The sequence below is a fragment of the Rana temporaria genome, chromosome 6 (assembly GCF_905171775.1).
Source record: "Rana temporaria chromosome 6, aRanTem1.1, whole genome shotgun sequence".
NCBI classification, from domain to species: domain Eukaryota; kingdom Metazoa; phylum Chordata; class Amphibia; order Anura; family Ranidae; genus Rana; species Rana temporaria.
The window spans coordinates 220,966,281-220,993,578 of NC_053494.1; the positions used below are offsets into that span (position 1 = coordinate 220,966,281).

Consider the following 27,298-nt stretch of genomic DNA (forward strand, 5'->3'; position numbering starts at 1 on the left):
CTGTCCACCAACCAGACTGTTCCAAGCAAGCCCCGCCTCTACACATGCTCTGTCCACCAATAAGATTGTTCCAAGCAAGCCCCACCTCTACACATACTGTCCACCAGACTGTTCCAAGCAAGCCCCGCCTCTACACATGCTCTGTCCACCAACCAGACTGTTCCAAGCAAGCCCCGCCTCTACACATGCTCTGTCCACCAATAAGATTGTTCCAAGCAAGCCCCACCTCTACACATACTCTGTCCACCAGTCTGTTCCAAGCAAGCCCCACCTTTACACCAATCAAACTGTTCAAAGCAAGCCCCGCCTCTACACATACTGTCTACCAGACTGTTCCAAGCAAGCCCCGCCTCTACACATGCTCTGTCCACCAATAAGACTGTTCCAAGCAAGCCCCGCCTCTACACATACTTTCCACCAGACTGTTCCAAGAAAGCCCCGCCTCTACACATACTACTGTCCTCCAGACTGTTCCAAGCAAGCCCCGCCTCTACACATACTTTCCACCAGACTGTTCCAAGAAAGCCCCGCCTCTACACATACTACTGTCCTCCAGACTATTCCAAGCAAGCCCCACCTCTACACCAATCAAACTGTTCCAAGCAAGCCCCGCCTCTACACATACTTTCCACCAGACTGTTCCAAGCAAGCCCCGCCTCTACACATACTTTCCACCAGACTGTTCCAAGCAAGCCCCGCCTTTACACATGCTCTGTCCACCAATCAGACTGTTCCAAGAAAGTCCCGCCTTTACACGTCACACTTCCAAACCAAATTTTATTATTAAATATTTCATTAGAAAAATAAAAAGTAAACATAATTTACGGGTACAACTATCCACATTACTTGTTGTTGGCGCTCTGTAAAGTCCTCTGTAATTTGGCGATATTGGCATCCAGAGAGGCCAGACCGTTCCGGAAATCCTGCTCGTCGTGTGAGGTGAAGGTGGAGAAAGAGGCAATGGACCAATCGGATGTCGCAGACATGACATCGAACGCCGAGTGCTCGTTCAGGCGACTGTCAGTAATTCTCAGGTTGCTCAGATGATGGAGGAGGGGCGGATGACCCCCGGAGGGCTCTTTAGGTTTTGGCACGTCTACATCTCGGGTCTTGTTGGGCTTCCCCGCCGTGTCCGGGACATCGAATAAACTCCTCTGAATGGGGCGGTTCCCCTCGGAAACACCGAAGACCTTCATCTTCTCCCCGACGTCTCTCTCTGCGCTGCAGGTCTTCGGTGGGGTGCACATCAGCCGAGCGGCGGGTGCAAAGTTGGCTTTGCGGGGGCTACTGGCCAGCGGTAAGTAGGTGGTCTCATCCGGCTTGTACTCGTCGCCGATCAGGGAACAGGACCGGCTGTTGCCTTCTGGGCGGAGCTTTTGGGGGCTATGGGAGGGGATGGAGGACTCAGGTCTCGGATAATTCATGATAAAGTCATCGCTGGGGTCAGAGGTCAGTTCCTTCTGGTAGGTGGAAGCAGCGGGATCCGGCTGATCGCTGCTACCCGGGATCACTTGATCCATCTCCAGTCTCTTGAGGTAGCTGAGGATGGAGCTGCTGGCCGGACATTGGTCAGTGCGGAGCTGCTTCTCAAAGCTGACCAGTGCGGCCTGCGTCAGAGGAGCCCCGGGCCTGGCTTTGGTGGTGTCCTTTCCCAGGTCACACAGCAGCTTGGCCATGCTGGCTTGCAGAGTCCTGCAAAAAAAAAATAAAAAATAAAGTGTGACCACCCTCCTCATTACCGATGCAGAACGATTGCCGTGTCCACACCGGGGGGCCATACAAGGCTCAGGAGGCTGCAGGCTGTGTACAGCTCATTCATGAGGAGAATTGCAGGTATACCAAATATGACCCCAAAAATATAGATCACTTCCTGTAGAAGCCCCTTACAGTGTAAAATCCGAGGCACCTCATTTTACCACAAAAAATGGGAAAACGTATTGACTCAAGTATAAGCCTAGGGTGCCCATCTGCATGCCTCACTGTGCCCATCTGCATGCCTCACTGTGCCCATCTGCATGCCTCACTGTGCCCATCTGCATGCCTCACTGTGCCCATGACTAGACTGACGTTTAACATGGAAGTCTATGGAAGGGGTGCCCAGTTTGGGAAAAAAAAAAATAATCGGTTCTCCCCGGCCGTAGGTCCCCCAGACTACAAACTTTGCACTCTTGTAGAGGAGAAATGGGGCTACATGTGTGCCAGGTTCCGGGGACCTACGACCAGCCGGTACCAGGTCCCCAAATTCACCGGAGAAATTACCCTTTAACATGGGAGTCTATTGAAGGGGTGCAATGTATTGACTCAAGTATAAGCCTAGGGTGTCCATCTACATGCCTCACTGTGTCCATGTGCTTGCATTACTGTGCCCATGTGCATGCCTCACTGTGTCCATGTGCATGCCTCACTGTGCCCATGTGCATGCCTCACTGTGCCCATGTGCATGCCTCACTGTGCCCATGTGCATGCCTCACTGTGCCCATGTGCATGCCTCACTGTGCCCATGTGCATGCCTCACTATGCCCATGTGCATGCCTCACTGTGCCCATGTGCATGCCTCACTGTGCCCATGTGCATGCCTCACTGTGCCCATGTGCATGCCTCACTGTGCCCATGTGCATGCCTCACTGTGCCCATGTGCTTGCCTCACTGTGCCCATGTGCTTGCCTCACTGTGCCCATGACTAGACCGACGTTTAACATGGGAGTCTATGGAAGGGGTGCCCGGTTTGAAAAAAAAAAAAAAAAAAAATGGGTGCTCCCCGGCCGTAGGTCCCCCAGACTACAAACTTTGCACTCTTGTAGAGGAAGAGTGGGGGCTACATGTGTGCCAAGTTTGGGTTCCAGGGGCCGGCTGGTACCGGGTCCGAGAGATCAGGTGCAAAAAAGGTGACTCGAGTATAAGCCAAGGGGGGCATTTTCAGCACAAAAAAAAAAAGGTGCTGAAAAACTCGGCTTATACTCGAGTATATACGGAATGTCTTCTCTTGCAGAAACCTTGTGCGCCTTTGTTCTTATTTTATATTCGCAGGTCAATTTATCCATCTTACCTTCCTGGACAGCATTAGGAGTTCACGGACTGCGTTCTTCACCCCCTCCCCCCCCCATGGAGGTTATCCTTTTCTTATACTTGCCCCATTCCAGATGTCGTCTGCAGAAAGCAGAGCCGACTTGCGGCCTAATTACCCTTCCAGTACATGAAGCGGAGAGGACGCCCCCCCCCTCAAGGCTCCGAACTCACATTGTGTCCCTAAACCCAGAAGACTGAGAACATCTAATGACACCCAGACACCATTTATTTCTCATCCAGTTAGTCACGTTCTTTTCCTCTTTATGTAAAATGCCTGAAGTGGCTTTAAAAAGGGATTTGCTCCCGCCCCCTGCGCAGCCAATTGGATGACTTTGGCGGCCGTGAGAACAGACACCGGCTGCTAAATACCTCTGCCCTGCCGAAAGAAAAGCCTCGTACGCACGGTCTGATTTTCCGACGACCGAACGTCCGTTTTTTTTTTTTTTTGGATGCTTGTTGAAAGTGAAGAGGTTACTTACCATATGAAAATTCTCATACGAAGTGACTAGGGCCGAAACAACTAATCGATTATGAAATTAATTGATTAACCGCTTAAGGACCGCCTCCTGCACATATACGTCGGCAGAATGGCACGGCTGGGCACAAGCAGGTACAGGTACGTCCTCTTTAAGTGCCCAGCCGTGGGTCGCAGGCACGTGCACGCGACCCGGTCCGAAGCTCCGTGACCCGATTGCCGCTGGAGTCCCGCGATCGGTCCCCGGAGCTGAAGAACGGGGAGAGTCGTATGTAAACACGGCTTCCCCGTGCTTCACTGTGGCGGCGCATCGATCGAGTGATCCCTTTTATAGGGAGACTCGATCGATGACGTCAGTCCTACAGCCACACCCCCCTACGGTTGTAAACACACACAAAGTGAACACTAACTCCTACAGCGCCCCCTGTGGTTAACTCCCAAACTGCAACTGTCATTTTCACAATAAACAATGCAATTTAAATGCATTTTTTGCTGTGAAAATGACAATGGTCCCAAAAATGTGTCAAAATTGTCTGAAGTGTCCGCCATAATGGTCGCAGTCACGAAAAAAATCGCTGATCGCCGCCATTAGTAGTAAAAAAAAAAAAAAAAAAAAAATGCAATAAACTATCCCCTATTTTGTAAACGCTATACATTTTGCGCAAACCAAAATCAATAAACGCTTATTGCGATTTCTTTTTACCAAAAATATGTAGAAGAATACGTATTGGCCTAAACAAAAAAAAAATAATTATATATTTTGGGGGATATTTATTATAGCAAAAAGTAAAAAATATTGCATTTTTTTCAAATTTGTCGCTCTTTTTGTTTATAGCGCAAAAAATAAAAACCGCAGATGTGATCAAATACCACCAAAAGAAAGCTCTATTTGTGGGAAACAAAAGGCCGCCAATTTTGTTTGGGAGCCACGTCGCACGACCGCGCAATTGTCAGTTAAAGCGACGCAGTGCCGAATCGAAAAACTGTCCAGGTCCTTTAGCTGCCTAAAGGTCCGGGTCTTAAGTGGTTAATCGGCTGGTAACATAATGGGGTTAAAAAAAACTAAAATTAGCCCTTTATAGTACAAAAAAGCAAATCGTTACTGTAAATATTACTTTCACTGTCCCACAGTAAAAAAAATAAATAAACCCCTTACAGTCGCGATTATTTGCTCTTTTTCTACTTATTTTTGTTTTTTTAACCCCCCCATTATGTCACTAAACATCTCAGGCCGGGGTCGCACCTCTGTGTGTTTTTGGTGCTTTTTGCAGAAACACACTGCAGTGCATTTACATGGTTTCCTATGGGACACGTTCACATCCATGATTTTTTTTCGGCTGCTGTGTATTAAGAAAGGGCGAGGACTTTTTAAAAACGCGAAACGGTGCTATTTTTTCTTTTTTTTTTGGTACAATATACTTCAATAGAGAAGCTGCAGAAAAGCATGTAATGTGTTTTTGCTGCAATTTGTGTTTTGTAATCTGCCCAACAACAAATTGGCCCAAAAAATTTTAAAAATGCAATTTTTTTTTTTTTAAGGCTATTATCCGATTAACCACTTAAGGACCGGACCATAATGCTGCCTAAAGACCCAAGGTGTTTTTACAGTTCGGGACTGCGTCGCTTTAACTGACAATTGCGCGGTCGTGCGACGTGGCTCTCAAACAAAATTGGCGTCCTTATTTCCCGACAAACAGAGCTTTCTTTTGGTGGTATTTGATCACCTCTGCGGTTTTTATTTTTTGCGCTATAAAAAAAAATAGAGCGACAATTTTGAAAAAAATGCAATATTTTTTACTTTTTGCTATAATAAATATCCCCAAAAACATAAATAATTTTTTTTTTCCTCAGTTTAGGCCGATACGTATTCTTCTACCTATTTTTGGTAAAAAAAAAAAAAAAAAAAAAATCGCAATAAGCGTTTATTGATTGGTTTGCGCAAAATTTATAGCGTTTACAAAATAGGGGATAGTTTTATTGCATTTTTATTCTTTTTTTTACTACTAATGGCGGCCATCAGCGATTTTTTTCGTGACTGCGACATTATGGCGGACACTTCTGACACATTTTTGGGACCATTGTCATTTTCACAGCAAAAAATGCATTTAAAAATTGCACTGATTACTGTGAAAATGACAGTTGCAGTTTGGGAGTTAACCACAGGGGAGCGCTGTAGGAGTTAGGGTTCACCTAGTGTGTGTTTACTACTGTAGGGGCTGTAGGTCTGATGTCATCGATAGAGTCTCCCCACCTCCCCTCCAGGGGGCACTTCATCACACACAGGCTGGCACAGCACACCCAGTGCTGGAAGAATGGGATTGGTTGGAGATAAATCACCATGAATTGTGAAGATTTCCGTACCTGGCGAGTTCTCTCAGTCTGGCAACTTCCACGTCTCTCTGCCGCAGCGTTATCCCCAGAATCTGATTCTCCTTCTCCGCAGACTCCAACCTAAACTGGAGGCTCTTCATGTTCCCCACCGCGCCTTCCGACTCTGAAACACAACGACCATTGTCTCGTTATTACCCCCCCCATACAAGAAAACCAATCCTCTGGAGGGTCATTATTACTTAAAGCGAAGGTCCACCCTAAAAAATAAATAAAAATCACAGAAACAGGCTCCTTAAAATACATAAAATTATATATATATATATATATATATATATATATATATATATATATATAATATATATATATATATATATATATATATATATATATATATATATATATATATATATATATATATATATATATATATATATATATATATATTATACACATACCGCAGCCATCTTCTTTCTTGTCCTCCTCCCGCTGTCTTCTGGGGAGTGGGGCACGCTGTCTTCTGGGACCTACCTATGCGTCTCCCAGAAGACAGCCGGCCATTCGTAAAGCGCCGTAGGAAATGGGCAGTGAAGCCGCAAAGCTCCAATGCCCATTTCCCTTTGTTCGAATGGCAGCGCCGGGACCCGATCCGATAGCCTGAGTGCTTTGACACTGGGGCGGTGCGCTTGCGGGACGGGGAAAAAAAAGTCCTGCAAGCAGCATCTTTGGGGTGGTGTATACAGCGCTCCTACACCGCCTCGGCCCATTGGAATGAATGGGCAGCACTTCCAAATCGCCTCAAAAGTGCCGCAACACGGGTGCTTTTAACCCCTTCTTGGGGGTCAAAATTGCCCTGCTGGCGGCCAAAAAGCGCTGCTTAAACAGCAGTAAAGCGCTGCTAAAACTAGTGGGCGCTTTACCGCTAATGGACCCGCCACCCCAGTGTCAAAGCAGCCTTATTGCTCCACTCAAAAAATAGTCCTGAAGCTTCTTTGGAGCGTTTTTTTTTTTTAATGTAAACATGAATAGGAATCAGTGTGACAGGTCCCCTTTATGGAGAGAGGCGGGGGGTCAATAAGACCTCCCCCTCCCCCACATCTCTCCTCCAGGCTTACAAGCATGAAATCTGTAAACAATAAAAAATCACCGATCACATGCCGACAGCCGCGATTGCGGCTTTGTTTACTTCCGGGTATCGGGCGTGACATCATAACGTCGCGCCCCTTGCTTCCGACGGTCATAGAGATGAGTGGTGACCAACTGGTCACCAGTCATCTCTATGCTTTCCAGGCAGCGCCGACCGATTCGTTCTCCGGGGCCCCGATGGCACGGGAGAGCCTGGAGAAGCACCGGATGGCGGCGGGAGGGGGGGACGTCCCCTCCCGCTGCCTATAAGAACGCTCAAGCAGCGGAAACGCCGCTTTGATCGTTCTTATCGTGCACAGAATCGGCGGCTGAAGACAGCGATATCTGAATGATGCCTGTAGCTGCCCCATCATTCAGATATCACCGCACAAAGCCGAGGACGTCATATGACGTCCTCCCGTGGACAAGTGGTTAAAATCGCCCTGCTAGCGGCAGAAAAGCGACGCTAAAGCGATGCTAAAAACGAGCGTCACTTTAGCACTAATGCACGGACAGCCCAACGTTTTTTGGAAACGGTGAAATCGATAGGTTTCGTTTCGCTTTATACGAGTCAATGATGTGCGCCGGTCGGGTGATGAAGGTGAAAGTTCCCCGGAGAAGAACACTCACCGCTCTTCTGCTGCAGAATCTGAAGGATTTCCCGTTCCTTCTCTTGGATGACCTGGCAGAGGGTTTCCTTCTCCTCTTTCTGGGTCTCCACCACCTTCAGAAGCTCCTCGTTCTTATTCTGCTGGGACTCCAGGCTTTTCTGGGACTCTGTCAGCTGCTGCTGTAATGTCTCATTCATAGACTGGAGGGACGTCACTGGGGAGACAATCACAACAACAAAACAATTATAAAAATGATCGGCAACAAACTGGAGCTTCTCCTTCAGGATCAGGACAAGCCCCGATATGGCTGCTGGCTTCACATGGACCGAGCATTCATCTTCAACATGGGGTCCATGGACCTCGAATAAACCCCCCCCCCCCAGAAGGCAACTCTTATATTGTGATGAGGATCAGGTGAAGTTACCGTATTTATCGGCGTATACCGCGCACTTTTTTGCCCTGAAAATCAGGGCAAAATCGTGGGTGCGCGATATACGCCGATACCCGCTTTCTCGTGCTGAGTTTAAATACTGCGCCGGCATATACCGAGCGCAGTACACTCGTGTATAGTCGGGCAGTCTCGGCCCTCTCGCGCCGACGTCCTGGACGTCAGCGCGAGAGTAGCCGAGCCTGCCCGTAATTCTCCTTTAAAAACGTGCAAATCATGTGTCGTGCTGCATCCAGACACAAAAAATATAGGCCAAAATGTATGGATTATTCTGGGACTACAAATGTTATTTTAAAATGTACTATTAAAGCCGATTTCCAAAATTAAAACAAATTAAAATTTCAGTCCACTCTCTGCTGAAAACGGGTCACAGGGGTGCAAAACGAATTGCACTCCTGTGCTCCATGGGAGGAGTACCGCCAAACAAAGCTTTGGCTGGACTTCTCCTTTAATGCATTCTATGCATGAAGAAAAAAAAAAAAAATAACACAACACACCATATGCATTCAGCTCCCCCTTATACTTACCTAATCCCAATCTCGATCCAGTGATGTGCGCAAGAGCACCGTCTTTCTCCTCATTGGATAGAGAGGCAGTAGCGGGAACCACTGGCTCCTGCCAATCACAGCCAGTGAGGAGAGAGGGAGGCAGGGCTGAGTTGTGCTCTGTGGAAACACAGAGGGCTAGATTCAGATAGCCCTGCGTAATTTAGCGCAGGCGTAACGTATCGCCGATACGTTATGCCGCCGTAAATTAGGGCGCAAGTTCCGTATTCATAAAGAACTTGCGCCCTAAGTTACGGCGGCGTAACATATGTGGGCCGGCGTAAGCCCGCCTAATTCAAATGGAGATGATGTGGGCGTGTTTTATTTAAATTATTGCTGACCCCGCGTATTTTACGTTTTTTACGAACAGCGCATGCGCCGTTCGTAAAAGAATCCCAGTGCGCATGCTCGAAATTCCGCCGCAAATCGTCATTGCTTTCGACGTGAACATAAATTACGTCCAGCCCTATTCGCGAACAACTTACACAAACGACGTAAAAATTTCAAAATTCGACGCGGGAACGACGTCCATACCTTGCGTACGCCTCATAGACCCAGGAGCAACCTTACGCCGGAAAAGCCCAATGTAAACGACGTAAAAAAATGCACCGGGTGCACGTACGTTTCTGAATCGGCGTATCCAGGTCATTTGCATATTCTACGCTGAAATCGACAGCAGCGCCACCTAGCGGCCAGCGTAAATATGCACCCTAAGATACGACGGTGTAAGAGACTTACGCCAGTCGGATCTTAGCCTAATTTTGGCGTATCTAGCTTTCTGAATACAGAAAGAAGATACGCCGGCGCAGCTTTGAATTTACGCGGCGTATCTATAGATACGCCGGCGTAAATTCTTGCTGAATCTAGCTTAGAGTCGGCTCAGGAGGAAGCACACACACACACACACACACACACACACACAAGTGCCCCCCCATAGCAAGCAGCTTTCTCTGGGAGGAACTCAGCAGGGGAGGAGCCAGGAGGGCGGGCAGCAGACCAAAGAGGAGGTTCCCAGTCACTCTGTGCTTGCTCCGTTTCATTGCACAGAGCAGGCAAGTATAGAATTTATTTTTTTTATTATTTTTATCTTTATAAAAATAACTTTTACTTTAATGCAATCTCTACTTTATGGTAAAAAAAAATTATTAATTAAATAAAAAAACAAAAACAAAAAAAGGGGGGGGGGATATGGCTGCTCCCTAGTTCTGGGGAGTGGCTCACCTTCATTGCTCTGCTCGTCTGATCTCGCCGTTCTCTCCCGATCTCTCAGCTGCTGGTTCAGGATTCGCAGTCTCCTGGAAATAGTAAATATTAGATGTCATAAATAACGGAAGCTGCTGATGAAGAGCCATTACAATGATATGTGAGATGTAACTAAGCTCTACCATCTTCTACAGAAGGTGTTCAGCTTTAACCCTCAAGGGGCAAATAGTTTGGGATTAACCACTTGCTGACCACCTAACGTAAAATGATTTTGCACAGGGCGGCACCCGTTCCTCTTCTAGGGTCCCTCTTCGGCACTTCTGGCCCCTCCCTCCTGTCACGTGCCCCCCACAGCAAGCAGCTTGCTATGGGGGCACACGAGCCGAAGCTCTGTGTCTCCATTTAGACACGGAGCCGTGGTTCAGCCTTGTCCCCTCTCTCTCTCCTGATTGGCTAACCGACTTGATTGACAGCAGTGAGAGCCAATGGTGCCACTGCTGTGTCTCAGCCAATCAGGAGCGAGAATCCTGGATGGTCGAGGCACTCACATACATCGCTGGATAGACATGGGCTCAGGTATTGGAGGGGGGGGGGGGCGCTACACACAGGTTTTTAGCTTAATGCATAGAATGCACCTTCTGCCTTCACCTTTAAAGGATTTAGAGAAGATCTGTAAAGAAGAGAAAATCCCTCCTGAGATGTGTGGAGACCCGATCACCAACTACAAGAAACGTCCGACCTCTGTGCTTCCCAACAAGGAACCTCCCCCAACTACTAAGGGGGTCAAATACTTATTTTCCTCCATTTATATCATGTGATCTCTCTGGATTTTTGGTTGATATTCTGTCTCCATCATAAAAAATACACCTATGAGAAGAATTATAGACCCTTCATTTCTATGTAAGTGGGCAAAACTTACACACTCTGCAGGGGAGACGATTATTATTCCCCACTGTGTGTGTATATATATAAAAAAAATTCAGAGTGCTGCCTGCGCACTCCTGAGGTTCGCAGTCTATCCAGAGACATCTAAGAGGAAGAACTCAGTTGTTGTGTCATTCTGCCGTCACTCACCTCCTCAGCTGGGTGTTATCGCTCCTCAGGGGCTGCAGGGCCAGGGCGATCTCCGCATGAACATTCGTACCCCCCACCACCGCCGGCAGAAGAGACACGTTGTGCTCCAGCTCTGTAACCAGACGCAGAGCCTCCCCGTCATCTGCAAACACACGTCAGATCAACGTTATAAAATACTAGACACGTGCACTGCCAAAAAATAATTTTTTCGTTACATTCTTTTTTTGCATTTTTCGGAAAATAAAAAATCCAAATTTTCAGATTTTCACATTTCTGGATTTTCTAAATTCCGAATTTTTTAAATTTTGAATTTCCTAATTTCGAAATGTCTGATATTTAAATATTACGAAATTCCAATTTCCAAAATTCCAAATTTTGGAGATTAAGGGCTAGATTCAGTAAGGGCAGCGTATCTTTGTGCGGGCGTAGCGTATGTTATTTACGCTACGCCTCCGCAACTTAGACGGGCAAGTGCATTATTCACAAAGCACTTGCTCTGTAAGTTGCGGCGGCGTAGCGTAAATGGGCCAGCGTAAGCCCGCCTTATTCAAATGTGGAAGGGGGGGCGTGTTTTATGTTAATGTATGATGACCTGACGTGATTGACGTTTTTTTTTTTACGAACGGCGCATCTGCCGTCCGTGTACATATACCAGTGTGCATTGCTCCCAAGTACGCCGCAACGACGTATTGGTTTCGACGTGAACGTAAATTACGTCTAGCCCTATTCACGAATGACTTACGCAAACGACGTAAAAAATGCAAAAATCGAAGCGGGAACGACGTCCATACTTAACATTGCGTGCTCCTCATAGAAGCAGGAGCAACGTTACGCTGAAAAAGCCTTACGCAAACAACGTAAAAAAATACCGCCAGGCGCACGTACGTTTGAGAATCGGCGTATCTAGGTCGTTTGCATATTCTACGCCGAAAACGCCACCTAGCAGCCAGCGTAAATATGCACCCTAAGATACGACGGTGTAAGAGACTTACGCCGCTCGTATCTTAGCCTAATTTAAGCGTATCTGGTTTCCAGAATACGCTTAAATTTACGACGGTGTAAATTCAGAGTTACGACGGCGTATCGACTGATACGCCGGAGTAACTCTTACTGAATCTAGCCCTGAGTTTCCAAAATTATAAAATTTGAAATTTCAGAAAGTCAGAAATTTTGGAATTAACGAATTTGTAAAAAAAAAAAAAAAAAAAAAGAATTCAGAAATAAAATAAAAAAATTGTACATGTGGTGGTGTAACCCCTGCGGGGTCTATGCCCGGAATTGGGGGCAAATACCTGTATTATACAGGTATCTGCACCCCTCTCCCCCCCTGAAAGGTACCAAATGTGACACCGGATGGGGGGGGGGGTTCCAAAAAGCAGAGGTTACATTTTTGTGTGGACCTTCGCTTTAAGTTCCTGACTTCATGAATCTTGAGTTGTATTTTTTGAGGAGAATCTCAATCTCAGCTACTGTTATAGTGTATGTATAAAGTCCCAACTTCTCTTGTTTTTCCCTATTATGCATTAAGGGATGGAAGCATACCTTTGTTTTCTTTTATCAATGGTTGCAACAGGTCACATCAGCATTTTATTTGTTATAGTGTATATAAACTCACTGTAACCTGGCCGTGTGTACAGGAAGTACACAGAAACATGTAAAATTACATTTTATAATCATATTGGAAAAATACCTTAATGTATTTTTATACGGCACCCATGTGATAATCCTGACCTTGCTCCACACTCTGAGGATGGGACATGGAGATAGCAGGCTACCTGTGATGCTGCCTGTAGGCAGCACTGCAGGAAGATCTATGCCGATGTCAATCACCCTGCTGGAGCTCCTCTCTGCAATTTGCTGAAGAGTGTCACATGGGGAGGTTATCTGGGTACAAGGAGCTTCTGTCAATCACCCTGCAAACCACTGAAGATGGTCAGGTAGGGTAGATCATCAGTTAGAAGAAGCAGCTGTCAGTGTGCTAGAGCCGCTTCTCAAGCTGCTGAAGAGCGTCTCTTGCGGCCTCTAGTTGGGGAGAAGGAGCTTCTGCCAGTCAACCTGCCAAAGTCACAACACAATCCAATGCAAAGTGTCAGGTGAGGCGGCTCCCAGAGGGAAAAAGAGGAAGTGTACAACTCCTCGTGTAAGAAGAAGACAGAGGATCGGCTGCAATAGCATTGTTACTTATAATAAAGAATCCCATGGAAATGGCAGGATCACCCAGGCCTCTATCAGCAATGCATATAGTTATAAGGGAAGGGTTAGGTGCACAGGTAGAGGACACACAATATTCTAATGGGATACCTGGATCTCACACCCAAAGGGAGAGCGGGACGACTATCATTAGTACTGAAAAGGAAGAGCGGGACGACTATCTTTTGTAGCGAGAAGGAAGAGCGGGACGACTATCATTAGTACAGAGAAGGAAGAGCGGGACGACTATCATTAGTACAGAGAAGGGAGAGCGGGACGACTATCATTAGTACAGAGAGGGAAGAGCGGGATAATTATTAGTACAGAGGGAAGAGCGGGATAATTATTAGTACAGAGAAGGAAGAGCGGGATAACTATTAGTAGCGAGAAGGAAGAGCGGGATAACTATTAGTAGCGAGAAGGAAGAGCGGGATAATTATTAGTACAGAGAAGGAAGAGCGGGATAATTATTAGTACAGAGAAGGAAGAGCGGGATAACTATTAGTAGCGAGAAGGAAGAGCGGGATAACTATTAGTACTGAGAAGGAAGAGCGGGATAATTATTAGTACAGAGAAGGAAGAGCGGGATAATTATTAGTACAGAGAAGGAAGAGCGGGATAACTATTAGTAGCGAGAAGGAAGAGCGGGATAACTATTAGTAGCGAGAAGGAAGAGCGGGATAACTATTAGTAGCGAGAAGGAAGAGCGGGATAATTATTAGTACAGAGAAGGAAGAGCGGGATAACTATTAGTACTGAGAAGGAAGAGCGGGACGACTATCATTATTACTGAGAAGGAAGAGCGGGATAATTATTAGTACTGAGAAGGAAGAGCGGGATAACTATTAGCACAGAGAAGGGAGAGCGGGACGACTATCATTAGTACTGAGAAGGAAGAGCGGGATAATTATTAGTACTGAGAAGGAAGAGCGGGATAATTATTAGTACTGAGAAGGAAGAGCGGGATAACTATTAGCACAGAGAAGGAAGAGCGGGACGACTATCATTAGTACAGAGAAGGAAGAGCGGGATAACTATTAGTACAGAGAAGGAAGAGCGGGATAATTATTAGTACTGAGAAGGAAGAGCGGGATAACTATTAGCACAGAGAAGGAAGAGCGGGATAACTATTAGTACAGAGAAGGAAGAGCGGGATAACTATTAGTACTGAGAAGGAAGAGCGGGATAACTATTAGTACTGAGAAGGAAGAGCGGGATAACTATTAGCACTGAGAAGGAAGAGCGGGACGACTATCATTAGTACTGAGAAGGAAGAGCGGGATAATTATTAGTACTGAGAAGGAAGAGCGGGATAATTATTAGCACAGAGAAGGAAGAGCGGGATAATTATTAGTACTGAGAAGGAAGAGCGGGATAATTATTAGTACTGAGAAGGAAGAGCGGGATAACTATTAGTACAGAGAAGGAAGAGCGGGATAATTATTAGTACAGAGAAGGAAGAGCGGGATAACTATTAGTACAGAGAAGGAAGAGCGGGATAATTATTAGTACTGAGAAGGAAGAGCGGGATAACTATTAGTACAGAGAAGGAAGAGCGGGATAACTATTAGCACAGAGAAGGAAGAGCGGGATAATTATTAGTACAGAGAAGGAAGAGCGGGATAATTATTAGTACAGAGAAGGAAGAGCGGGATAACTATTAGTACAGAGAAGGAAGAGCGGGATAACTATTAGCACAGAGAAGGAAGAGCGGGATAATTATTAGTACAGAGAAGGAAGAGCGGGATAATTATTAGTACTGAGAAGGAAGAGCGGGATAACTATTAGTACAGAGAAGGAAGAGCGGGATAATTATTAGTACTGAGAAGGAAGAGCGGGATAATTATTAGTACTGAGAAGGAAGAGCGGGATAATTATTAGTACTGAGAAGGAAGAGCGGGATAACTATTAGTACAGAGAAGGAAGAGCGGGATAATTATTAGTACAGAGAAGGAAGAGCGGGATAATTATTAGTACAGAGAAGGAAGAGCGGGATAACTATTAGTACAGAGAAGGAAGAGCGGGATAATTATTAGTACTGAGAAGGAAGAGCGGGATAACTATTAGTACAGAGAGGGAAGAGCGGGATAACTATTAGTACTGAGAAGGAAGAGCGGGATAATTATTAGTACTGAGAAGGAAGAGCGGGATAATTATTAGTACTGAGAAGGAAGAGCGGGATAACTATTAGTACTGAGAAGGAAGAGCGGGATAATTATTAGTACTGAGAAGGAAGAGCGGGATAACTATTAGTACAGAGAAGGAAGAGCGGGATAACTATTAGCACAGAGAAGGAAGAGCGGGATAACTATTAGCACAGAGAAGGAAGAGCGGGATAATTATTAGTACAGAGAAGGAAGAGCGGGATAATTATTAGTACAGAGAAGGAAGAGCGGGATAATTATTAGTACAGAGAAGGAAGAGCGGGATAACTATTAGTACAGAGAAGGAAGAGCGGGATAACTATTAGTACTGAGAAGGAAGAGCGGGATAACTATTAGCACAGAGAAGTGATCGATACCTTGATCGGCCACTAGAGTCTTTATCTCTCCCAGAAGATATTTGACGGTTCGGATCTTCCGTTGGGTTTTTTCGGGGCTGCTCTTTTTCTGGCTGTTGAAGCTCGTCTGACAGCTGATGTCTCTTGCCACGGCCTTGTCCCTCATCTCCTCCTCATCAGTTGACACCTCCTCAGTCTCGGTCACAAGTCTCTCTTTTTCCGGCTCGGGTGCGTTTGTTGCTTCCTGACTGCGCAGCTGTGCCAAATGTGCGGCCACACACTGCAGGAGATCCGAGTCGCGGATCTGGTTCATATAATTACCGGACTGCATGTCAGCTGGGCGGGTCGGCTGATAGGAGGAAGCGTTGGAGGTTTGCTGCACAGGTACATTACAGGCTGCGGGGGGCACAGAGTGTGACAGGGGCGCGGAACTAACTGATGGAAGGTGAGCTGCTCCCCCCAGTGGCAGAGACTGGTAATACACTCCATAGCCGGCATCCTGCAAAACAAACAGAATCATCATCAGTCCCAGAGCATACCGAAGAAACACCCCCTCCTCCATAGATCCGTGTATGTAAGAGTCGGGTGATCACCACCTACTCCATAGATCCATGTATGCGAGTGGTAGGGTAACCCCCTCCTCCATAGATCCGTGTATGTGAGTGGTAGGGTAACCCCCTCCTCCATAGATCCGTGTATGCGAGTAGTGTGATCACCCCCTCCTCCATAGATCCATGTATGTGAGTGGTGTGATCACCCCCTCCTCCATAGATCCATGTAAGTGAGCGGTGTGATCACCCCCTCCTCCATAGATCCATGTATGCGAGTGGTGTGATCACCCCCTCCTCCATAGATCCTTGTATGTGAACGGTAGGATCACCCCCTCCTCCATAGATCCTTGTATGTGAGCGGTAGGGTAACCCCCTCCTCCATAGATCCTTGTATGTGAGCGGTAGGGTAACCCCCTCCTCCATAGATCCTTGTATGTGAGCGGTAGGGTAACCCCCTCCTCCATAGATCCATGTATGCGAGTGGTGTGATCACCCCCTCCTCCATAGATCCATGTATGCGAGTAGTGTGATCACCCCCTCCTCCATAGATCCATGTATGCGAGTGGTGTGATCACCCCCTCCTCCATAGATCCATGTATGCGAGCGGTGTGATCACCCCCTCCTCCATAGATCCATGTATGTGAGCGGTGTGATCACCCCCTTCTCCATAGATCCTTGTATGTGAACGGTAGGATCACCCCCTCCTCCATAGATCCTTGTATGTGAGCGGTAGGGTAACCCCCTCCTCCATAGATCCTTGTAAATGAGTGGTAGGACCACCCCCTCCTCCATAGATCCATGTATGCGAGTAGTGTGATCACCCCCTCCTCCATAGATCCATGTAAGTGAGCGGTGTGATCACCCCCTCCTCCATAGATCCATGTATGCGAGTGGTAGGATCACCCCCTCCTCCATAGATCCTTGTATGTGAGCGGTAGGGTAACCCCCTCCTCCATAGATCCTTGTATGTGAGCGGTAGGGTAACCCCCTCCTCCATAGATCCTTGTAAATGAGTGGTAGGACCACCCCCTCCCCCATAGATCCTTGTATGTGAGCGGTGTGATCACCCCTCCCCCATAGATCCTTGTATGTGAGCGGTAGGATCCCCCCTCCTCCATAGATCCACGTAGGCTCGCCCTGATGACATTTCTCACCGGAGGAGGGTTTGCCGGCTGTTGCGGTGACAGGAGGGTCGGGGTTGATGTCGGCAGGCGGTAGTTGAACATTACAGCGGATTCGGGGGCTGTGAATGAAAGGTTACTCGGAATTAACGTCATAATAATTCAAAATTTACAAAGAAATGGCTACAAAAATATAAAGAGAAAATCGCCAACAAGTCACATGACCAGAAAAACCACGAAAGATGGCGGGAATGCAGACACTGAACCCGAACGTCAATCATTGGATTTCATCATGGAGGATCAACATCACATGTGGGCGTTACCTATGCAAATGCAGCCCGTCTAGGACCGCCCACTACCCCAGACTGACACCCGCCCATCAATGCATGCTCATATTTGCCTAATAAATAGGCGGCTCCAAAAAAAGGTTTCAGTTAGACAAAGCCGGCCTACAGGCATGCAGATTCTGTGATCTCTCTTTAGGTGACACAGTGCTTTGGGAATCCTTTGTCATGAATTAATGCCTCCTTTACACAGCAGGTACCTGCCGGTTAGGGATCGATGTCCAACCTGGTTTGCTGGTCTGTCCCTAACCGCAGGATGGGGGCGGAGTCATGCGATCATTTCTTTGTACGGGCCGAGTGATCCCAGCTGTAGGAATCCGCCGAGTCCTGCCGCTGGAATCCGCTGTTTGCACTTCACACGGATTCATTAACCACTTCCCGACCTCCTCATTTACGTCGGCAGAATGGCACGGACAGGCACAATCACGTACCTGTACGTGCCTGCCTAGACGTGGGTGGGGGGTCCGATCGGGACCCCCCCCCGGTACATGCGGAGGTCGGGTCCGCTCGGGGAGCGATCCGGGACGACGGCGCGGCTATTTGTTTTTAGCCGCTCCGTCGCGATCGGTCCCCGGAGCTGAAGAACGGGGAGAGCCGTATGTAAACACGGCTTCCCCGTCCTTCACTATGGCGGCGTATCGATCGAGTGATCCCTTTTATAGAGGAGACTCGATCGATGATGTCAGTCCTACAGCCACACCCCCCTACAGTTGTAAACACACACTAGGTGAACACTAACTCCTACAGCGCCCCCTTGTGGTTAACTCCCAAACTGCAACTGTCATTTTCACAATAAACAATGCAATTTAAATGCATTTTTTGCTGTGAAAATGACAATGGTCCCAAAAATGTGTCAAAATTGTCCGAAGTGTCCGCCATAATGTCGCAGTCACGAAAAAAAAAAAAAAATCGCTGATCGCCGCCATTACTAGTAAAAAAAATAAAAAAAAATAAAAATGCAAAAAACTATCCCCTATTTTGTAAACGCTATAAATTTTGCGCAAACCAACCGATAAACGATTATTGCGATTTTTTTTTACCAAAAATAGGTAGAAGAATACGTATCGGCCTAAACTGAGGGAAAAAAAATGTTTTTATATATGTTTTTTGGGGATATTTATTACAGCAACAAGTAAAAAATATTGCATTTTTTTCAAAATTGTCGCTCTATTTTTGTTTATAGCGCAAAAAATAAAAACCGCAGAGGTGATCAAATACCACCAAAAGAAATCTCTATTTGTGGGGAAAAAAGGACGCCAATTTTGTTTGGGAGCCACGTCGCACGACCGCGCAATTGTCTGTTAAAGCGACGCAGTCCCGAACTGTAAAAACCCCTTGGGTCTTTAGCCAGCATATTGGTCCGGGGCTTAAGTGGTAAAAAAAATAAAAATCCACAAATTGAAACAAGAAATAAAGAGTCGATCAGTTTTCGTATACCTGGTGCAGACGCAGCATTGCAGGCGGCTCTGTTCAGAAGCTGCATCTGGGTCTGTATGAGGTCACAGTTAGCGACGGGCAGTGCTGGAGAGGAGGCGGTCACAGGGGGCCCCTCCCCCTTCACGTTATTACAACCCCCTGAGGGGGCCAACTTCCTGACAACAACTGTGAAAGAGGAAATAAGACGATTTGTATTATGGGGTCTACAACATGGTGAATATAAATCACAAACTCCAGAGAGTGTAATGAGGACCACACAGCCCAGGAACACCCCCTCCACCGTCCTCTGCTATGACATCATAGGATGAGCTCAGCGATTGGACAGCACAGGCCAGGAACTCCCCTCTGCCATGACATCACCGTATGAACTCAGTGATTGGGCAGCACAGGCCAGGAACTCCCCTCTGCCATGACATCATAGGATGAGCTCAGTGATTGGGCAGCACAGGCCAGGAACTCCCCCCTCTGCCATGACATCACAGGATGAGCTCAGCAATTGGACAGCACAGGCCAGGAACTCCCCCCTGCCATGACATCATAGGATGAGCTCAGTGATTGGGCAGCACAGGCCAGGAACTCCCCTCTGCCATGACATCATAGGATGAGCTCAGCGATTGGACAGCACAGGCCAGGAACTCCCCCCTCTGCCATGACATCACAGGATGAGCTCAGCAATTGGACAGCACAGGCCAGGAACTCCCCTCTGCCATGACATCATAGGATGAGCTCAGTGATTGGACAGCACAGGCCAGGAACTCCCCTCTGCCATGACATCATAGGATGAGCTCAGCGATTGGACAGCACAGAGGAGGGACTTCCCCTCTGCCATGACATCATAGGATGGATGAGCTCAGTGATTGGGCAGCACAGGCCAGAAACTCCCCTCTGCCATGACATCATAGGATGAGCTCAGCAATTGGACAGCACAGGCCAGGAACTCCCCTCTGCCATGACATCATAGGATGAGCTCAGCGATTGGACAGCACAGGCCAGGAACTCCCCTCTGCCATGACATCATAGCATGAGCTTAGCGATTGGACAGCACAGGCCAGGAACTCCCCTCTGCCATGACACCATAGGATGAGCTCTGTGATTGGACAGCACAGGCCAGGAACTCCCCTCTGTCATGACATCATAGGATGAGCTCAGTGATTGGGCAGCACAGAGGAGGGACTTCCCCTCTACCCTCCTCAGCGATGTAATCATAGGATGAGCTCAATGATTGGACAGCAAATACCCGACACTCCTCCTCCATCTCCTCCGCCGCAGTATCATAGGATGAGCTCAGTGATTGGACAGCAGAGACCTGACACTCCTCCTCCACAGCATCATAGGATGAGCTCAGCGATTGGACAGCAGACACCTGACACTCCCCCCTCTACAGCACATCATCATCATAGGATGAGCTCAGTGATTGGACAGCAGAGACATAACACCCCTCCCCACTCTCCTCAGCATCATAGGATGAGCTCAGTGATAGGACAGCAGAGACCTGACACTCCTCCACCACAGCATCATCATAGGATGAGCTCAGCGATTGGACAGCAAAGACCCGACACTCCTCCTCCATCTCCTCCGCCGCAGCATCATAGGATGAGCTCAGTGATTGGACAGCACTTACCTTTCTCTCTGTGCACATGTGATGCGGTAGACGGCTTCTTCACTGCGTTCTTCTTCACTTTTACAGAGGATTTACAATGGGCTCTTGGAAAGGTCGCTTTGGGCGCTTTTGTTGCCTTGTCTGTATTTAGGGAAACAGGAGGGATAGAGACTGAAAAACGGAGAACCTCAGCCCTACAACAGAGGGATAGAGACAGAGAACCTCAGCCCTACAACAGAGGGATAGAGACTGAAAAACAGAGAACCTCAGCCCTACAACAGAGGGATAGAGACAGAGAAACTCAGCCCTACAACAGAGGGATAGAGACTGAAAAACGGAGAACCTCAGCCCTACAACAGAGGGATAGAGACAGAGAACCTCAGCCCTACAACAGAGGGATAGAGACAGAGAAACTCAGCCCTACAACAGAGGGATAGAGACAGAGAAACTCAGCCCTACAACAGAGGGATAGAGACTGAAAAACGGAGAACCTCAGCCCTACAACAGAGGGATAGAGACTGAAAAACGGAGAACCTCAGCCCTACAACAGAGGGATAGAGACTGAAAAACGGGGGAACCTCAGCCCTACAACAGAGGGATAGAGACTGAGAACCTCAGCCCTACAACAGAGGGATAGAGACAGAGAAACTCAGCCCTACAACAGAGGGATAGAGACTGAAAAACGGAGAACCTCAGCCCTACAACAGAGGGATAGAGACTGAAAAACGGAGAACCTCAGCCCTACAACAGAGGGATAGAGACTGAAAAACGGGGAACCTCAGCCCTACAACAGAGGGATAGAGACAGAGAACCTCAGCCCTACAACAGAGGGATAGAGACAGAGAAACTCAGCCCTACAACAGAGGGATAGAGACTGAAAAACGGAGAACCTCAGCCCTACAACAGAGGGATAGAGACTGAAAAACGGAGAACCTCAGCCCTACAACAGAGGGATAGAGACTGAAAAACGGGGAACCTCAGCCCTACAACAGAGGGATAGAGACAGAGAACCTCAGCCCTACAACAGAGGGATAGAGACAGAGAACCTCAGCCCTACAACAGAGGGATAGAGACAGAGAACCTCAGCCCTACAACAGAGGGATAGAGACAGAGAACCTCAGCCCTACAACAGAGGGATAGAGACAGAGAACCTCAGCCCTACAACAGAGGGATAGAGACTGAAAAACGGAGAACCTCAGCCCTACAACAGAGGGATAGAGACTGAAAAACAGAGAAACTCAGCCCTACAACAGAGGGATAGAGACTGAAAAACAGAGAAACTCAGCACTACAACAGAGGGAGAGAGACTGAAAAACAGAGAACCTCAGCCCTACAACAGAGGGATAGAGACAGAGAACCTCAGCCCTACAACAGAGGGATAGAGACAGAGAACCTCAGCCCTACAACAGAGGGATAGAGACAGAGAACCTCAGCCCTACAACAGAGGGACAGAGACTGAAAAAAACGGAGAACCTCAATACTCTATATAGAGGGGGGACGGAGAACCTCAATACTCTATATAGAGGGGGGACGGAGAACCTCAATACTCTATATAGAGGGGGGACGGAGAACCTCAATACTCTATATAGAGGGGGGACGGAGAACCTCAATACTCTATATAGAGGGGGGACGGAGAACCTCAATACTCTATATAGAGGGGGGACGGAGAACCTCAATACTCTATATAGAGGGGGGACGGAGAACCTCAATACTCTATATAGAGGGGGGACGGAGAACCTCAATACTCTATATAGAGGGGGGACGGAGAACCTCAATACTCTATATAGAGGGGGGCCGGAGAACCTCAATACTCTATACAGGGGGACCGAGAAACTCAGCTACCAATTCTGTCCAGCAATCCCTGCAGCTGTGCCAATATCAGTATATTCACTCCTCATAGGTTCGCTGGGAGCGCTTCCTGTATTTTAACTTCCTCTCCCTCCTTACCGTGTCGTCAATCACATAGAAAGGGGTCAGGCAGCTCCGAATGTGAGAAACTTCATAGTGCTCTCTGTATGTGAGAGACAGCAAAGAGGGGGCGTGTCTGGGAACCCCTCCCCCACAGCACAAGTCAGGGCTCCCAGGTTAAAAGGGAGTGGGAAGAAATCTCATATAAATAACGGCATTGGGCAGTCTGGTTTTGCTCTCTCTGCATACCTAGGGAGGGGCCCCCGGGGAGATTTTTTTTATGCTGATTACAGGGTTCAACTGTGAACACTCCAATCTCCTGGGAGGGGGGAGGGGTACAATCTGACTGCATAGCCTCTCAAAGAAGAAACATAAAGGAAGTGTGCAGGAGGGGTCCGTACCTCGTGCCTCGCTCTGCAGGATGTCTTGTAATAAAGCCGCACATCGATCCAATCCTTTATTGATGACTAAAACCTGCAATGAGAGCAATACTGAGCATCAGACAAACCAGAAACCTGCACCGACTATGGTCCAATCAGAAGAGAGAGCTCTCTGGCCTGGTCACATGATCAGCATCATTATCACTCTGGCCTGGTCACATGATCAGTATTATCATCACTCTGGCCTGGTCACATGATCAGCATCATTATCACTCTGGCCTGGTCACATGATCAGCATCATTATCACTCTGGCCTGGTCACATGATCAGTATTATCATCACTCTGGCCTGGTCACATGATCAGTATTATCATCTCTCTGGCCTGGTCACATGATCAGCATCATTATCACTCTGGCCTGGTCACATGATCAGTATTATCATCACTCTGGCCTGGTCACATGATCAGTATTATCATCACTCTGGCCTGGTCACATCATCACTCTGGCCTGGTCACATCATCACTCTGGCCTGGTCACATGATCAGTATTATCATAATCACTCTGGCCTGGTCACATGATCAGCATCATCATCACTCTGGCCTGGTCACATGATCACTCTGGCCTGGTCACATGATCAGTATTATCATCATCACTCTGGCCTGGTCACATGATCAGCATCATCATCACTCTGGCCTGGTCACATGATCAGTATTATCATCATCACTCTGGCCTGGTCACATGATCAGTATTATCATCATCACTCTGGCCTGGTCACATGATCAGTATTATCATCATCACTCTGGCCTGGTCACATGATCAGTATTATCATCATCACTCTGGCCTGGTCACATGATCAGTATTATCATCATCACTCTGGCCTGGTCACATGATCAGTATTATCATCATCACTCTGGCCTGGTCACATGATCAGTATTATCATCATCACTCTGGCCTGGTCACATGATCAGTATTATCATCATCACTCTGGCCTGGTCACATGATCAGTATTATTATCACTCTGGCCTGGTCACATGATCAGTATTATCGTCACTCTGGCCTGGTCACATGATCAGTATTATTATCACTCTGGCCTGGTCACATGATCAGTATTATTATCACTCTGGCCTGGTCACATGATCAGTATTATCGTCACTCTGGCCTGGTCACATGATCAGTATTATTATCACTCTGGCCTGGTCACATGATCAGTATTATCACTCTGGCCTGGTCACATGATCAGTATTATCACTCTGGCCTGGTCACATGATCAGTATTATCATCACTCTGGCCTGGTCACATGATCACTCTGGCCTGGTCACATGATCAGTATTATCATCATCACTCTGGCCTGGTCACATGATCACTCTGGCCTGGTCACATGATCAGTATTATCATCATCACTCTGGCCTGGTCACATGATCAGCATCATCATCACTCTGGCCTGGTCACATGATCAGTATTATCATCATCACTCTGGCCTGGTCACATGATCAGTATTATCATCATCACTCTGGCCTGGTCACATGATCAGTATTATCATCATCACTCTGGCCTGGTCACATGATCAGTATTATCATCATCACTCTGGCCTGGTCACATGATCAGTATTATCATCATCACTCTGGCCTGGTCACATGATCAGTATTATCATCATCACTCTGGCCTGGTCACATGATCAGTATTATTATCACTCTGGCCTGGTCACATGATCAGTATTATCATCACTCTGGCCTGGTCACATGATCAGTATTATCGTCACTCTGGCCTGGTCACATGATCAGCATTATCGTCACTCTGGCCTGGTCACATGATCAGTATTATTATCACTCTGGCCTGGTCACATGATCAGTATTATTATCACTCTGGCCTGGTCACATGATCAGTATTATCGTCACTCTGGCCTGGTCACATGATCAGTATTATCATCACTCTGGCCTGGTCACATGATCAGTATCATCATCACTCTGGCCTGGTCACATGATCAGTATTATCATCACTCTGGCCTGGTCACATGATCAGTATCATTATCACTCTGGCCTGGTCACATGATCAGTATTATCATCACTCTGGCCTGGTCACATGATCAGCATTATCGTCACTCTGGCCTGGTCACATGATCAGCATTATCGTCACTCTGGCCTGGTCACATGACCAATATTATCATCTCTCTGGCCTGGTCACATGATCAGTATTATTATTATCACTCTGGCCTGGTCACATGATCAGTATTATTATCACTCTGGCCTGGTCACATGATCAGTATTAGTATCACTCTGGCCTGGTCACATGATCAGTATCACTCTGGCCTGGTCACATGATCAGTATTATCATCACTCTGGCCTGGTCACATGATCAGTATCACTCTGGCCTGGTCACATGATCAGTATCACTCTGGCCTGGTCACATGATCAGTATCACTCTGGCCTGGTCACATGATCAGGATTACACTGACCTGGTCCTCGGAGTCGGTGGAGCACAGGGAGTATCCGGAGTCGGCGGAGGTGGTGGAGATCTTCCTGGGGGCAGTCCTGCGGAGAGAAGAGAGATGAGTGATGGGGGTTGGAAAGGGAGGTGTGGAGGGGGGGAAGGGGGGGGGGGGAAGGGGGGGGGGGGAAGGGGGGGGGGATACCTACCTCCTCCTACAACTCAGGGGCCGGACCGGAACCAAAATCCTCCCAGAAGAGACAACCTGAAAAATCACATGACAGGAATCATCCAATCTGCTATCAACGTCACAGCGGCCTCACCTACACCCCCCTCCCCCATCCGCTACATCAGCAGCTTCCCCCACCCTGATCTACGTCACAGCAGCCTTACCCCCCCCCCCCCGCCACTCTGCCCTCCACCCTGAATTAACCTGCACCACTACCCCCAAAATATTCACCCTGAAGTCACCCCCCCCCCATCTCCACCCTGAAGTCACCTTTCACCGCACCCATGTCTGCCCTCCACCTTGAATTAACCTGTTCCCCTCCTCAGTCGTACACCTCAGTGCCCTACAACCCCTCCCCCACAAATGTCATTCTGTCCCCCCTCCCCCAGATGTCACCCTGTCCCCCTCCCCATCTCCCCCAGAAATAACCCCCCAGATGTCACCCTGCCCCCCCTCCCCAGATGTCACCCTGTCCCCCTCCCCTCCTTGTCTCCCCCAGATGTCACCCTGTCCCCCTCCCCTCCTTGTCTCCCCCAGATGTCACCCTGTCCCCCTCCCCTCCAGATGTCACCCTGTCCCCCTCCCCTCCAGATGTCACCCTGTCCCCCTCCCCTCCTTGTCTCCCCCAGATGTCACCCTGTCCCCCTCCCCTCCAGATGTCACCCTGTCCCCCTCCCCTCCTTGTCTCCCCCAGATGTCACCCTGTCCCCTCTCCCCAGATGTCACCCTGTCCCCTCTCCCCAGATGTCACCCTGTCCCCCCTCACCTCCTTGTCCCCCCTAGATGTCTCCCTGTTACCCCTCAGCTCTCACCTAGCCTCCCCCCAGATGTCACCCGTTCCCTTTCCTTGTCTCCCCCAGATGTCCCCCTCCCCCACAGAGGTCACCCTCCCTTTTAAGATGTCCTCCCCTCCCCCAGATATCACCCTGTGCCCCCCAGATGTCGCCCTATTCCCCTCCCCTCCTTGCCCCCCCCCCAGATGTCTCCCTGTCCTGTTACCCCCAGTCCCCCCACAGATGTCATTCTGTCCGCTCTAGATGTCACCCTGTCCCATCCAGCGCTCACCTTGCCTCCCCCCTCAGCTCTCACCTGTCCCTCCCTGTGTCCCCCCTCAGCTCTCACCTGTCCCTCCCTGTGTCCCCCCTCAGCTCTCACCTGTCCCTCCCTGTGTCCCCCCTCAGCTCTCACCTGTACCCCCCCTGTGTCCCCCCTCAGCTCTCACCTGTACCCCCCCCTGTGTCCCCCGTCAGCTCTTACCTGTACCCCCGTGTCCCCCCTCAGCTCTCACTTGTCGCTCCCTGTGTCCCCCCTCAGCTTTCACCTGTACCCCCCTGTGTCCCCCCTCAGCTCTTACCTCACCTCTCCCCTGTGTCCCCCCTCAGCTCTCACCTGTACCCCCCCCTGTGTCCCCCGTCAGCTTTCACCTGTACCCCCCTGTGTCCCCCCTCAGCTCTCACCTGTCGCTCCCTGTGTCCCCCCTCAGCTCTCACCTTGCCTCCCCCCTGTGTCCCCCCTCATTTCTCACCTATCCCTCCCTGTGTCCCCCCCTCATTTCTCACCTGTCACTCCCTGTGTCCCCCCTCATTTCTCACCTGTCCCTCCCTGTGTCCCCCCTCAGCTCTCACCTTGCCTCCCCCCGCTCTCGCCATCCTGCTCTCTCTCTTCTCTTCCTCACTTGTCTCTGCCGCCCGGAAGTGTCTCCATGGAAACCAGCAACCGCCGGAAAGTGCCGAGCGCCTTT

General features: G+C 48.4%; 1 protein-coding gene across 1 annotated transcript; it reads right to left on the bottom strand.

Moving 5' to 3' along the window:
* Positions 1 to 759: 759 nt before the first annotated feature.
* On the bottom strand, positions 760 to 27,298 carry CCDC14 (coiled-coil domain containing 14). The gene is made up of 13 exons (XM_040358312.1): positions 27,183 to 27,298; positions 25,538 to 25,593; positions 25,357 to 25,432; positions 22,928 to 23,000; positions 20,640 to 20,759; positions 19,019 to 19,183; positions 17,271 to 17,359; positions 15,587 to 16,064; positions 10,876 to 11,017; positions 9,820 to 9,893; positions 7,625 to 7,819; positions 5,903 to 6,035; positions 760 to 1,692 (listed from the first exon to the last, which is right to left on the bottom strand). Exons 1-13 carry the CDS (start codon positions 27,204 to 27,206, stop codon positions 843 to 845), a joined length of 2,475 nt encoding a protein of 824 aa, XP_040214246.1. The 5' UTR covers positions 27,207 to 27,298; the 3' UTR covers positions 760 to 842.